At 34.9% G+C, this 14,612-nt stretch overlaps 1 protein-coding gene across 4 annotated transcripts in view; it reads right to left on the bottom strand.

Moving 5' to 3' along the window:
* gk (glycerol kinase) overlaps window positions 1–14,612 on the bottom strand; it is a 100,303-nt gene that overhangs the window by 23,549 nt on the left and 62,142 nt on the right. For all 4 annotated transcript variants that reach the window (XM_051926258.1, XM_051926259.1, XM_028799708.2 and 1 more), the window contains 6 exons: window positions 10,897–10,975; window positions 8,995–9,091; window positions 6,559–6,643; window positions 5,341–5,461; window positions 4,184–4,327; window positions 2,247–2,333 (listed from right to left, as the gene is read on the bottom strand). In XM_051926258.1, coding sequence (XP_051782218.1) covers window positions 2,247–2,333; window positions 4,184–4,327; window positions 5,341–5,461; window positions 6,559–6,643; window positions 8,995–9,091; window positions 10,897–10,975 — 613 coding nt within the window. The remainder of the gene's footprint in view (window positions 1–2,246; window positions 2,334–4,183; window positions 4,328–5,340; window positions 5,462–6,558; window positions 6,644–8,994; window positions 9,092–10,896; window positions 10,976–14,612) is intronic.

The raw sequence follows: 14,612 nt of genomic DNA, 5'->3' as shown, positions 1-14,612 counted from the left end.
AAAATTAGTTGTTTAATTTAGCAAGTAATCATTGAAAAATTGCTGTTAACAGTTAAAAACAAAATAACATGCATTGTTAAGGTACGTCTTGAATCACTGTATAAACAGAACAAGCTGAAAATTATCATTACTAAAATGAAGTAAATTCACTTATTAATATATAAACACAGTGCAGCAAAATGTACAGTGAGGGAAAAAATACTCGTGTTTATGGAGTCATGGCAAAGGAAATGAAGTCAGTGTTTAATCTTGGATGACATGTTTTTATGTGTGATGGAATATAGTTATTACTTGAACAGAGGTTATAAAACTTTAATATATGTAGTATACTACATCATAACATTCACAGTTTTATTACTGTTCTTCACACACATTAATAAGCTAATGTCCATCAGAATTGAGATCCTTAATAGAAAAAATGTTAAAAACATATAAAAGTATACTTCTTGTTGGATTTAAAAAGTGATATGTGTTTTACAACATTATGAATGAAAACAACTAAGATATATGTAAGGGAGTAAGGCTGACTGAAACCCAACTCGTGTCTTCTAGTTATTATTGTAGTCAAACCAAAATATATTTCTGCCATCCAACTTTATTGCTTTCGTCCATTTATACACATTTGTGACTTTTTATATTTTTATATGGTTAGTTGGAATAATCTTTAGTAATTTCCCAATCTGTTGATTAAAATAGAGTGCTACAAGCAGGACTACAGAGAAGCCTAAAGCAGGAGTGCCGTCTTTAGAAATTTTTTAATTACAGGAGCACCAGGCATCCCTTCATTGACCACACTATTTAAAAAGCTTTGTTTACTCATCTGAGGCTGTTCATTAAAATTGTCTGTAAATAGCGTCTTTTAGTTAGACTTTTTTGTTCTTGAGCCTCCATTTTGTGTTTGTTAACTTCATTCTAAATTATTTCCTTTTTGTGCACGATAGGATATCAAATCCTGTCTAGTTTTAACCTGTAAAATTTTTAAGAGTTGCTTGCCAACTCTTTATGGATTTTCTTAAAACTACATTGTATGAAAACTAGTAAGACTATTGATGAAAGGAGCAAACAGAAACGAATATAAAAAGTGAAGTTTAAGAGATGGGCTTCAGCCAGTAATCTTAAAGGATAACATAACAACTGTGTTGAAAGATACATATTAGAATTCACAATATGTGGATTACAGAGGGTTAAGGAACATGCACGCTGGACACTGGAGTACTGTAAAAAATATCAGCTGGCTAGATAAAATTCTTATTACTGTAGATACTTGCTTTTGAGAGAATGAGAATACAGAGAGAACCCAATGATTGCATGAATCCATCTTGCTGGGTGTTACAAATAAATGCAAGTTACTGTTGACAGTGTGAAGGAAGTGGGTATGTTGTGAGAAACATTTGAGTATCATGGGATATCTGAACTTCATTGCCAACCATGGAGCACTGCATCCTACAAATGGGCCTAATCAGCAGAATAATGCTTTATGTCACAAGACATGGTTTCAGAAATATGACAGTGAAAATTCATATTAAATAACAACCTCCATAGTCAACATAGATTAATTCAATAAAGTATGTGTGATGAGCTATTAGAAGAATAAATTACTCCTTGCTAACTTTAAACAACTAAAGGACAGACTGAAATTAGCATGGACCAGCATCCCTCTGTGACACTTTTGGAAACGTATTGAATCCATGCTTTGGTAAATTTGGGCGGGTGATACTAACTCACTACTAGGTACTGTCCATGTACCAATTAAAGCAATCACAAAGCTGCACTGTGCTGCATAACACTGCCTACAATATGACATTATAAGTTTCTGTAATTAGCCTCTAACTAAACAACCTATTAGCAACAGACAGCCAAAAAAGTGGGTGCAATGCTAGCTCTTTATTTTCTAAGAGCTCAAAATAAAGTCATTAGCTAATATCTTCAAAACCTGATTATAAATCACACACACTTAGGTGTCCTGAACTCATATTTACTGAACATTTAAGTTATTTGTTATTTTGAATGAACACATTTTACTTTGGAAAAATGGGCAGACATGTTTTATTATGCCACTCAAATAGTTTGAAGCAATATTACATTTTGTAGATATTTTAATAACTAAAATAATCAGGATTTCAGCCAAATGATCTTTTTTAATAGAATGCATTCTTTTTGTTAATTTTCAAAGGCAAAGCTATGTGCAGTAAATGATAAGAACAGTGACAAAAAATAATTTTCATTACAAAGTGCAAGAGACTTACCATTGCCATTAGACAAGGGTTCACTGGTTTCCCAGTCCATTGCCTTTAGCACAGCCTTTTTCCAACGAGCATACCGAAGTTCACTCTCTGTATAGCAAGCATATTAAAAAAGTGAATTAACTGACTACTGGAATTGCATGCATTACAAGACATTGGTCATCTAATGCTCTTAATTGGATCGATTGAATGTGTTCACAAGTGGGGTATGCCCAGCTGGCAACATTAAAAATTAAAACAGTGTAAACAATTCAGGAAAAAAATCTGAATAGAAATGTTTTGTGAAAACCATTTTTGCATGATGGTGATGCTCGGTATGTTTTAAGCTCACAGCATTGATACAAACTGTTAAACTGTTCTTCTACTAGATTATTTAGAAAGGCACTAATTAAAACAATAGGAAAAGATCATCTGCATTCACAGATTAATACATATCTTAACCATTTCTTTATTAAACTGAAAGTTATTAAAAATACCAATTTCTCCCATATATTTTCTGATGGTGTATCTTTGATTAAATCATTTTAAAAATACAATTTTCCCGTATCTAGTTATTGAAATGTTGAAAATGAAAATAAACATTATTTAATTAAAATATGTGCATCTTCAAATCAACCATTTACAAATATGAATGTTAGACTGAAGGTTTTGAGTAAAGGAAATAAATAGCTGATTTCAAAATATACAACAAAAAAGCATTTTTTAAATGAAAACAGTAAATAAATGAAGTTCATATCTTAAATGACTTTTGTCGAGAGTTAGTAAAAAGAAGGCTTATGAACTTGTCACTGTTAATGACTGTATTTGTAAATATTTTAAGAACGATTTTGACTGTTTTTAAAAACTATTAACATTTCAGTCAGCAAATGCTAGCTTAAAATGCAAATTTGCTGTTTAAAAATAATATATTAAAAAAAAGGTAGGGCATTCAAATGCTGCTTAAAAAGGGTGTTGACTATTTAATGTTTAGCAAATATTGTGTATATATTTTTTTCTATTAAAAAAAGAGAGAATTAGGTTATTGTCAAGTGTAGGAATTTTTTTAAAGTTGATTTGATGTTTTGACAAAAATCTCCCATAATTTCACTTAAAAGGGAAAAAGAAACAGATATTGCAGATAACCATCCAGGCTTTCAGACTATCAATATAATCACCAATAACACCTAATACTAACTAGTGCTTGTTACCAGACAATCTACATTTGCCTTTAGATTACAAAATCTCGTCTTTTATCACTATTCTAGTAGTACTAGGGTGTTGTACCGTGTTAGCCATTCTACAAACGGTTTTTCTGTTGCTGTGTTCACATGCTCTCAGACAAACAGTAAGTTCTAGTTGTCGAGTCAGAAACTCTGAATTACAACTCGGACATCTGTGACAAAACAAAGCTGCCCGAATTGTCCGAGTTGTGAGCAACACAAAGCTTTCACCTTAATCGATTGTTTAAAATATAAAAATGTATAAACTGCTCAGCCTAGAATGCCATTTTTGGTAGAATTGTATTCACAGTGAAGTGATACACATTTAATATGTTTGCTTTTGTCTTTATTTCCAAAAAAAATGCAGTTTATCTTTAATCATTTTTTTTTTTTAAAAACCAAGTAACAATTCAACAGTGACCTCATTATATATCCCAGACCTTTAAACGCACAGAATTTCATATAACAGTGAATTTACTTGCAAAGAGACTACCAAATCAGCAGAGATGAGTATTAAAAAGCAATACTTTGTAAATGTTTAGTGATTTAGAATGGGATACTTGATAATGAAAATGTACATAATAAGTATTTAAAATATGACAATCAGCTAAATTATGTATTCTAATGATATAATACAAAGACTATTTTGTCTTTATGATTATTTAAAACTAAGAATTCTTTTATTGCTATTTTCATTTCTTAATTTAAAATTCAAAGAAATGAATATGGTTTAGAGCATACCTTCAGGATTGATCTGAGGCTCAAATCTTTCACATGTTACAGCAGTTAAATCCTTTGGGTCCAGGCTCCAAACTCTCACACCCTCAGCTGCTCCAGCTGCCATAGCCGCTCCAAGAGCAGTAGTCTCTGGCATAGATGGTTTCACTGCATTCAATGAACTCAAATTTAGCAAACATTAAAAACATCTAATTAACCATATAGTAAAATCAAATGTTTAATACAAAGGCATTACCCTCCATTAATGGATTAATCTATTAACTGTCATATAAAGACAACCTTTGTACTTTCAATTAATACCCTAACAAGTTTGGTGTCCTCGGTTTTTTTTTTGATACAAAAAACGTAAAAGGCCACTAGCAACAATGAAACTGTGAAAGGGCAAGATTATGATGCTTATCAACTGGCCAATACTTCTAAAACCAAGCTGATAGTAGATTTTTGGAGGAAACAGTTCATCTACAGTCCTTTGTTATCAATGATCAAAAAATGTACTGTGAACAATTGTATGTTCTGTAGTACCACCACCTCAATACACTAAAGTTGAATTTTAAGACCAAAATTACAGAAATGAAAATTCAGAGACTTAATAAAAAATCTGACAAAGTTTGTATTAATTTCGAAGGAGAAGACATGCTTTTACAAGGCCAGGGAATTCTAGATTACGATATTGCAATGTGCAAAAGAAACGGCTAGCCAGAAGCTGTTCACATAGATCATACACTCATCAGCTTCTCTGTCTTCTACTACCTCCCACAAAGCTTCACTGTTCAGGTCCTCCCTTCTGGGGGAAAAAAGTTCATGCTGACTCATTAGCAGCACCTATTAAAAAGCTATAATGCTCTAGCATCTTTGACTTTTTGCTAATTATGACTAGTGTTTATCTTTAAAACTTGTATTTTAAAACTATTAGTCCAATCAAGATGAAATAAATGTCTTTGTTTGTGGGAAAACCAGGTTTTCTCACTGACTAACCTTATAAAAGTTAATTAACCTGCCAGTGCTACAATTGTGCACTTGTTATTTGTAAGTCACCTTGTATATACAAGTGTCAACTAAATAAATAAATTCATGCAATTTTTAATAACTACAAACAACTGGAAGCAAACAAGAAATGGACACCCAGATTAAAAAAGAATGGGGAAGGATGTAGCGCTCACCTACTGGGATGCACAGAATGTCAGCCTGAAGCTGCATCAACAGTTTATTGCTGGTCATCCCTCCGTCCACTTGAAGCTGAGCAAGTGGGATTCCACTGTCTCTGTTCATGGCATCTAAAATCTGAAATATGTCACAGAACAAAAGATATGTTTATTTAGTATTATTTAAACATTTTTAAGTCTAATCTTTGAAATTGAAAACCAGAATAAGTAACACTCTGCTATGAAAACAGAAAATTACATTGGTGCTTTATTTTAAAAGAAATTAGCTAACTAATAAAAATCATTAATTTTATAAAATTACTGAGTTGCTCAGCTCAACTGAAAAAAAGCAAAAACTCTGCACATTATGTATCACTTGTCTCGGCTTTTATGGTTTTTTTCTTCTTAAACTACTGGTAATAAGGAAAAAGCAAAGTCTCACATGAAAAAGTAGAGTCAATACTTGCTACCTTAAAAGACTGATCTTTGATTTTATTGATAAACACTGCAAAGTCAAGACACTGGAAATTGTAAATGTTGGAATTTAAACAGCATGTTGGAACAAAAGACAGGCATCCTTGAAAAGACTACATTTTAGGTAACAATAATTACTGGGGAAATATGAGATAGGAAAGAGGCAAAACAATACCTTTCATTATCAAACTGTATCTTTGGTTAGGGATTCTGTAAAGTTTTGTGCCTATGGTCTCCCTGTGTTTGCACTGTTGGACAGTTTTCATCCAACCAGTCAAAGAGTAAACTGTTTTTAAGTAGACTAACATGAAAGGATAGTTCCATATAAAGTGCAAACAGGAAAATATTAAATGGAAAAAGTATTTTTGTGTCATTTGTTTAGGTCATATTTTTGCAGATGCAGAGAAAAATCTAAAAGGTTCACAAACTTTCTAACACTTGTATAAAACAAAAGGAAATTCAAACCCTATAGAATTATATAGTATGATCCTGCTTCTTCCTCCATTTTAATAGAAAATAAGTAGCTATCCAACGTTGTTCACAATTGTCTCGTGGTATAATCGAGTTTCTTGAAAATTAAAAAGAAACTGACTGCAGTGGATAAAGACAAAGAGTATGATTTATAATAACTCAACAGTAACTGCAGAATCAAACTTTACAGAATATATGGATTATGGCATGCATATATGTACATTAACTAAACTGAAAGAGATTTATAGGAGAAGAAAGTTTAAAATTACATTTAACTGAAAAAATGCTCACCTCCCGTGTCTGAAAGCAGACTGCTTCCAAAGCTGCAAAGGCTAGGTGGCTTCGATTTGTAAACTGAGTGAGGCCACAGATGATTCTAATGTAAAAAAATGGACCAGTCAGATTAACCATAGAGAACACAGGAAACAAAACTAATTCCAAAAGTTAAACACCATTTGCATTTCTACATGCACTGAATAGCTGTTTCAGTATCTTTCATATCTTTTTTTTTTTTTTTGTAAAGAAGAGACACAATACCAGTCTGTTCTTTATATTTACATTTAATATATTAGTGTACAAGGAATAATTTCTGGCATAATTAAAAAAATTACATCCTATATAATCCAGAATAAAGGCTATACTGTATATCTCTCTGTTGTATTGCATTACACTGGAATTATATGGTAAGTAACACCAAACAAATTGAACAGTGGCAAACTACAAATGACATTGTGTAGATCCTTCTAAATTAAATTATAATTAATAATGTATTCTGGCTGATTGTTAAGGTTGTGATCCCTGTTCAAGTCACTATTTGGTAGAAATTTTGCCAGAAATTATAGTCCTATATATTTATAATAAGTCCTAGCACACCTAGATAAAGAAATCTTTGTTGATTGTCTCTGTATATGTCCTGATGCTCTCTAAAGTTGGTTGGGGATTGAAGCATAACAGAACTTGGTAACATCTTGAAGACTGCTGCTCCAGAATACTGATTTTCAGCCTCTTTGGATTCTCTTTGGCTGCATCATTTGGGTCACTGTGTCAATGTCCTGGTAAAAAAATAAATCAGCTCCTAATTCCCAGGTTTCATACAAACTGCATCAGTCTCACCCCATGCTTTCTTTGTATGTTGCCACAACCCTTCTGCCCTTTTTCTTTATGTACAGTATTTCATGTTTTACAGTACATGCAGTATCTCTGTAGCATGATGATAAAATCATTATGCTTCATGCTCATACCACTGTTTCTCGAAATCACAAACGAACAGTCTAATGAATGTGCCAAACACTAGTAGAAAGTGCTAATGAAAAGGTTCACTTTAGTCTCATCAAACCAAAGACTTGTCTCCTTCTCTCAGGGCCTCTCTCATGCATTTATCACGTTATAGTCAACATGATACATTTTTCTCCCTTCTTCATAACAACTTTCCATACTTCAGTGAAGTCCAGATTTGTTATGTAGCAGGCGATTATAGCATGTGTATCTTCTCTCAACACAACCATGGAAGACTATATTTTTTCCAGAGTTGCCACAGGTCTCTTACAAGCCTCACAATTGTGTGCACCTCTTGGCCAAATATTCAGTCTGTAATGCCAGCCACAAAAATCAGTTGTTTTGATATTTTCTCAGTTTTTTTTAGGATGGAATATACTTGAGCATCAGTATAGCTATGTCTTTTACAGTTAATCTGGAAGTTGCTAAAAAACTCTGTCTAGTCTAATCAATGGCAAAAACCTCAATTTAAAAAAGACTCCATATTGAAACACAATAAAACATAAAAAGTATAAAGTAGTAAGTGTACTATCCACTACATACTGAAATCATGTTTTTAGGACTATTGTGATATACTCATCAAAACACATAACAATAATAATATGAATGAAATGTATTACTTTGAAATAAAAGTCAGTGCTTGACATTTTTATTGTCACTGGAACGGGACATTTGGAAATTAATAATACCATACAATGTATAAACTACTGGAAGGTAAGAACTACAGTTAAATTTTATTAGTTTTATTTAAAGGAAACAACATTCCATACAATTATGTCAAACATTACAAACCATAATTCAACCCCCACGGGAGAGGAAGAGAACAGAGCCAACAGCATGAGCGAATCTTTAACAACAACAAAGAAAGAAGGATGTCCTTTTTCCTCAATATAAATGCTGAATCTAAGATTTGATTAAAAAAAATCTTTGAATGCCTATCAGACAGCCTTGGTGTCACAATCACTCCCAACCCATTAAGAGCTGTGTTTGTAACTGCCTTTACCACACTACTAGCACGTAGACGTATCTTGCTCAAATGGAAGAATCCCAGCCAACTTATTATAAGTCAGTGGGTAACTGATGTTCCATACTATTTGAAATTAGAAAAAAAGAAATTCTCATTTACAGTTGACGATCTGTCCAAATTTCTTTTCAAATATGGCAAGATCTATTAATCAAATCTTAGAACTACAGCTAAGGACTATACTCACCCCAGTTTTGAATTTTGTTATGTATCTATTAAGTTCAATTTGCAGTCATGCAAACAGTGAGTATGTAGTAACAGAATTATGAAACATCCTTATTTCATCATCTGAAGTCTTTTATACTGAGTCAAATAAAGATGCATTTTTAGTGTTTATTTCATAGTATAAGTAAACTGACAAAGATTAACATTACCAGGAAATAATGTTTAGCCAACAAAATGCCAGGGTGGGAGCTACTGTAACTTACCCTCTGGCACTTGGTTCCCAGTAAGGAGCATACAAGCCCGAGAAAGCTGGCACAAAGTAACAGCCATATGAAGTGCCTACTAATGCTGCTAACTTTTCTGCAATGGAAAAAACACAGGAAATATAATCAGATGTGTGAAACTTGCATAGTGGTACAACATACTAGGAAAGTACAGAGAAACCATTGTATTTACACAACATGTAGAGTATGTGATAAAGCAATACACTCACTTTTCTGGTAGTCTGAAACTAATTTTTGAGGTTGTGTAATTCTCAAAATCTGCAAATGCTATATGCTGGTGTGATAAGGGGTCTGTGGTGAAGCAAAAGTTTTAAATAATCTGGAGTCCTGAAGCGTGTAGGCTCCAAGCAGGTGCAGGTGTATGTGTGACCATGCACACTTCTCTCCGAGGTTGACTGGGGTGCTTGTCTGATCGCGCATTCATGTGCAAATACAAGCAGGTCAGTTAAGTGCTTCTCTCACACCTCGGAGCCGGTGGAGGACAGCACTTGCACCTAATCAAGACTATAAAGGGAGCCCCCATGGCAGAAGAGGGCAAAAAGAAACAAGAGATAAAGAGACAAAAGAAATGGAGGTTAAGGATGTGAGAGAGGCAGGATTGGGAGTGTCCATGCTGGGAAGAAAGGAGGCAGGTGGCCAGGGAAGTAAGTGGCAGGCCTGCGCAAGAATGTGTTGAGCTTAGGAAGGGGTGCTGCTATTGAGCTACACAGGGGAGTAGGAGTGGTCCCATCGTCAGGTGTCTCCCTTTTAATGCCAAAGGACTGGCTGAGGAAGACATAAGTGGAATTCAGAGTTGTGTCCTACAGCTGTGGATGTCCAAACCCAGGATTAAACTTGTCATCTGGCATCTCCTCTCGCTGCAAAGTTCTGATGGGATCAGCTGAGGAGACACCAGATTTTTAGAAAAGGCATTGGAGCCTGTGCTTTTTTTTTAAACTCTATTTTATTGGATTACTTATGTAACATCTTAACCTTCATGTTTCATGCTATTTTATTGATTATATATCATTTGAAGGATCTACACTGCATTTTAGGAACACTAGAGTTTGTTTGCTTTAAATAAAAGCACTTGACACTTTGCATCAATCCCTTGTGGACTGTGTATCCCCTGCCTTGTGTCTCCTGGCTCATCCTCTGGTATATTATTGATGGTTTCCAGATTGAAGAGGCTCCCGGTAACAACCAGGGTGTGTGGAGCCGACTCGGACCATTTCAGCTGACCAAGGAGTTTATAACTTTGTCAAATCCTGATACTATATTAAAACACAGCTTAGTGTTAATGATCACTTAATAAAGATACTGTTCTTCAATAGGTTGAAATTTGGCAGGAGACAAAGACAAATGAAAAAGAAACAGAAGATTAAATCATTATAAAAAAAAAAAAGACTGACATTCCATGTGACTAAACCCAATACATAATCAAAAAAAAGAAGAAAAAGTATCCCCAATCTTGGATCCATACTGATGATTCAGAACACAAGAGAAAATACTTTAGAAATAAAAGTTATAAGTAACTAGATAGAGGTCATAACAGATAGAACTAAAAACGAATTGTATCAGTAAAATCATTCACTTCAGCAAAGCATAAGATATAAAATAATTATTCTGCAGTATCCAGTAATTGGTAAAAGTGAATTTATTACAGTTATGTATGCAATTTTAAGTTTAACGCTAACAACTACAAAACCATTTTGTTTAGTGCATACTTTAGTAGTCATTCAGTCTAACAGAACAAAGCACAAAGCAGTGAAAATGATCCATTATCCTAATAGTTTATTAAATAAAGCAAATTTAATAACAGACTGATCATTTTACATTATCATTATATATTTGCATCAATGAATTACTGTATATACACAAAGAAACTGGCCAGGCACTTACCAACATCTCCTGCAGACTGTATAATACCCAGATTGTCTTTCAACCAACATACTACAGCACCTGCTATTGCAACTGATCCCTGAAAAATTGTGAAAAATATTTAGGTTTAGACGAAAGGCTCATAAAGTAGCAAGCAAGTCATGCACTCTACAGCTTACAGATAAAATTTACATATTAGTGGGACTGTATAAAGTTTGACTTTTCATCTTGCAGGACTTTAATAGATATGTGTGAGTAACCTTCATTTCAAAGGTTACACAAAGTTATCTGTATAATTCTGGTCACTGCAATATACAAAAGACAGAAACTTCACCAGAGCGTCTCTGGAGTTAAAAGTATTTCCTTATCTAGAGATGTTACATGGACTCCTAACAGTGCCAATCGAAGCCCATTTGCAGCCCTGGGTAGTGTTTAGGAGAGAGAGACACCACCCCTCGGTGTCTGGAGCGTGCACCCCTTCAGGAACATAAACTGCACCCCCTGATGTACATTCTGTGGAATTTACAGAGCACACACCCTTTAACTTTTGGTTTAGGCACCCCATTCCACCCCCAGCAAGATGCCAGCCTGGGCATCCACCCATACCTAAATTCACCACTGACTCCTAATCCAGGACATCAAAACTCTCAATGCCATGAATAAAGTTGAAAGACTCCCAGCTAATATTAACTAATTTACTTGAAGACACTAATGAAATGTACACTCATAGTCATGTTGTTAGAGTGGAGAAGCAGATGATAATTTAAAGTGTTGAATATGATATTCAGACATCTTGTCTATTACTAAAGTTAACAGATTCAATAAACTGAGTGTTTTTCTCTTCTTTGAAATATTTATGTTCCTATGAGAGTGTGGGTCAACCTTACTGCATCTTCAGACTTCTGTTGTTTTCACATTTTGTGTATCCACCTTAATTTCTTTGGGACTGTTAGTGCCCTTCTTGCATATATCTTGGTTATACTGAACACTGATCATGTCAGTGCAACAGTAATTAATTAGAAAGAAGTGGAAGTTGTGATTTTTTATCTAGCCTGTCTGAAAACAGTTAAAACAATTATTAAAAAAAAAAAAAAAAAAAAAAGATTAAACACTGTCATAGAGCATGGGCCCAGTTATGGACTGGCACCCAGTCCAGGGCCGTTTCCTGCCATGTAGTCAGTACTACCAGGATGTTTCAGCTTCCCATGAACCTGAATTGGATTAAGCAGGTTTGAGGATGTTATGTTACAAAGCTACAATTACCAAGGATGTATATGTTAAGAATTCATTAGTTGAACTGCTGACCAAAAAAAGAAGGGAGTAGGCCTTATTTTAGGATCTCAATGGGTGCAAGGACTGCAGCATGTGACACCTAAACCTGTGAATAATGTGACACATAAACCATGTCAATAATTTGTCATAGTATTGATTGAGTGTAAAAGCTTTACCATTTGACAATGAAGATAACTGTCAAATGGCAGACAGATAAACATATCCTGACAGTTACACATAGAAAGGCTGAAATTCAGAAATTTCAGGTTCCAGTATTCAAAGTAAACAAACTACAGCACTTCAGTTGACTTTTTTTAGTTTAATAACTTTTAACAGTTTTTTATTCCTGAATTTAACTGCATTTTTGAAGGACGCAAGGAAAAGAACAAATAGGCTTTGTCAAGGTTGTTTTATGCATAGCTCCGGGCATAATTTAATTTGGCAATGGGACCATTAAACTTTGCATGTATTCATTTTTTCAAAACTGTTAGAATATTCAGGTAATGATGAAGAGTGAAGTTTTTCTAGCTAGTTTCAAGCAGTTTACTCTGATTTATTTATTACAAATAGAAATACTGGTGTTGCCTGGGTGCATTTGTGAATTTAATAATTCTTTTAGGTATGTGGTAAGCTGTAAAGATCAAAGATGAAGACATTTTTGTAATTAAGAATGTGTTTATGTACCAAATTAACTTAAATTTTTCTAACAAAAATATATATAAATATTTTATTTGCCACACAGCAGCAATATAGATACTGTAGGATATTGGAGCATGTATGGACAAGAGAATATTTTTTATCAATTGACCAACCATAAATGACAGAGAACAAATTCCTGTTGCACTTCATCAATAGTAACTTCCATCCATCCATCCATTTTCCAACCCGCTGAATCCGAACACAGGGTCACGGGGGTCTGCTGGAGCCAATCCCAGCCAACACAGGGCACAAGGCAGGAGCCAATCCCGGGCAGGGTGCCAACCCACCGCAGGACACACACACAAACACACCCACACCCCAAGCCCACACTAGGGACAATTTAGAATCGCCAGTCCACCTAACCTGCATGTCTTTGGACTGTGGGAGGAAACCGGAGCGCCCGGAGGAAACCCACGCAGACACGGGGAGAACATGCAAACTCCACGCAGGGAGGACCCGGGAAGCGAACCCAGGTCTCCTTACTGCGAGGCAGCAGCGCTACCACTGCGCCACCGTGCCGCCCTCAATAGTAACTTTCTCTATGCATTAAAGAGTGAGAGAACTAGTTTTCATCCAGTGGGATAACAGCTGTCATTGTCTTCAAATAAACCACCATGGGAGCCTGACAATTAAATAATTGTTTAGCTTTTAGCCCTTTCTTGGGAACAAGAGTATATCGCACACCTGCTTTAATGCTTTCGGACATTTACAATAATTTGAGACTATTATATCAGCTGCACATTTACAGAAGTCACAGAGTCATGCCTCATTCTATCTTATTGATCTGCAGAGGTTTATGTAATTGTATCACAGTCTTTATTTTCAGTTGGTGCTCCAAAACTGCTCCAGTAACTTGCCTCAGACTGTACAATAGAATAGAAGTTGTAACTCAAGGGCAATTGGGAACATTCTAGCACAAGCTCCCAGAGAACATGCCTGTGTTCTTAGCCATTATCCACCACATACTGTATATTTGTAATTATTTTATTTCTGCTACTATATGTAATTTTGTGTTTTCTAGTTAATAAATTGTTAAACTGTTAAATTGTGAACTTTCAGTCTATTATTAGAATTAATGGTGAAAAGGCTGAACCTTTTTCTCCAGTGGGCAATTGCTGGAAACTCAGTCTCTGAGGTTCACAGAATGTATATTCATAATTGGTGAGTAATCTTTAATATTTATGGCTTGCATTAAATGAATTAAACACATTAAATTAAGCTTCATAGCCTCAGGGGATTTATTCTGAAACAAACAATAAGGTACAGCGCTTAACCTATGAAGTTACATGTGAACTATTATTCATGTAACACATGCAAAAGGTGATCTCCCACTGCAGGAAATTTATTCTCAGGATGCAACAAGTTCCTGTAAAATGCAGACCATGATCCACTTGTGGTCCCTGGCTCCTTTTAGTTGTTGTGTTCCCATCACACAACTGGAACTGTAACATTTATACAAAATATGTGATCTGTAAAGAAAAGTGATGCAGTGCAAGGTGTGGTGCGTTCAGTAGTTCACAGGAGCGGGACCAAACTCCGCCTTGCTTTATTGAAGTGTATGGAGGCTATGGAGTTGATGCAGTGCAAAGTGCAGAGCTCCATCTTCACCAACATCTCCAACGTCCAAACTACTAACAGAATTGTAAGTTGGCACCAATGCATGTTGTTAACCAGTCAGCTCCACCTGTGATAGTTCCTGGTTGAACAAAATATACACCCCCTGAAGTACACCTCCTCCAAACTACCAGGAACAACCTACCAGGAAC

The sequence above is a fragment of the Erpetoichthys calabaricus genome, chromosome 4 (assembly GCF_900747795.2).
Source record: "Erpetoichthys calabaricus chromosome 4, fErpCal1.3, whole genome shotgun sequence".
NCBI lineage: Eukaryota > Metazoa > Chordata > Cladistia > Polypteriformes > Polypteridae > Erpetoichthys > Erpetoichthys calabaricus.
This window is presented reverse-complemented; position numbering and strand designations above follow the sequence as displayed.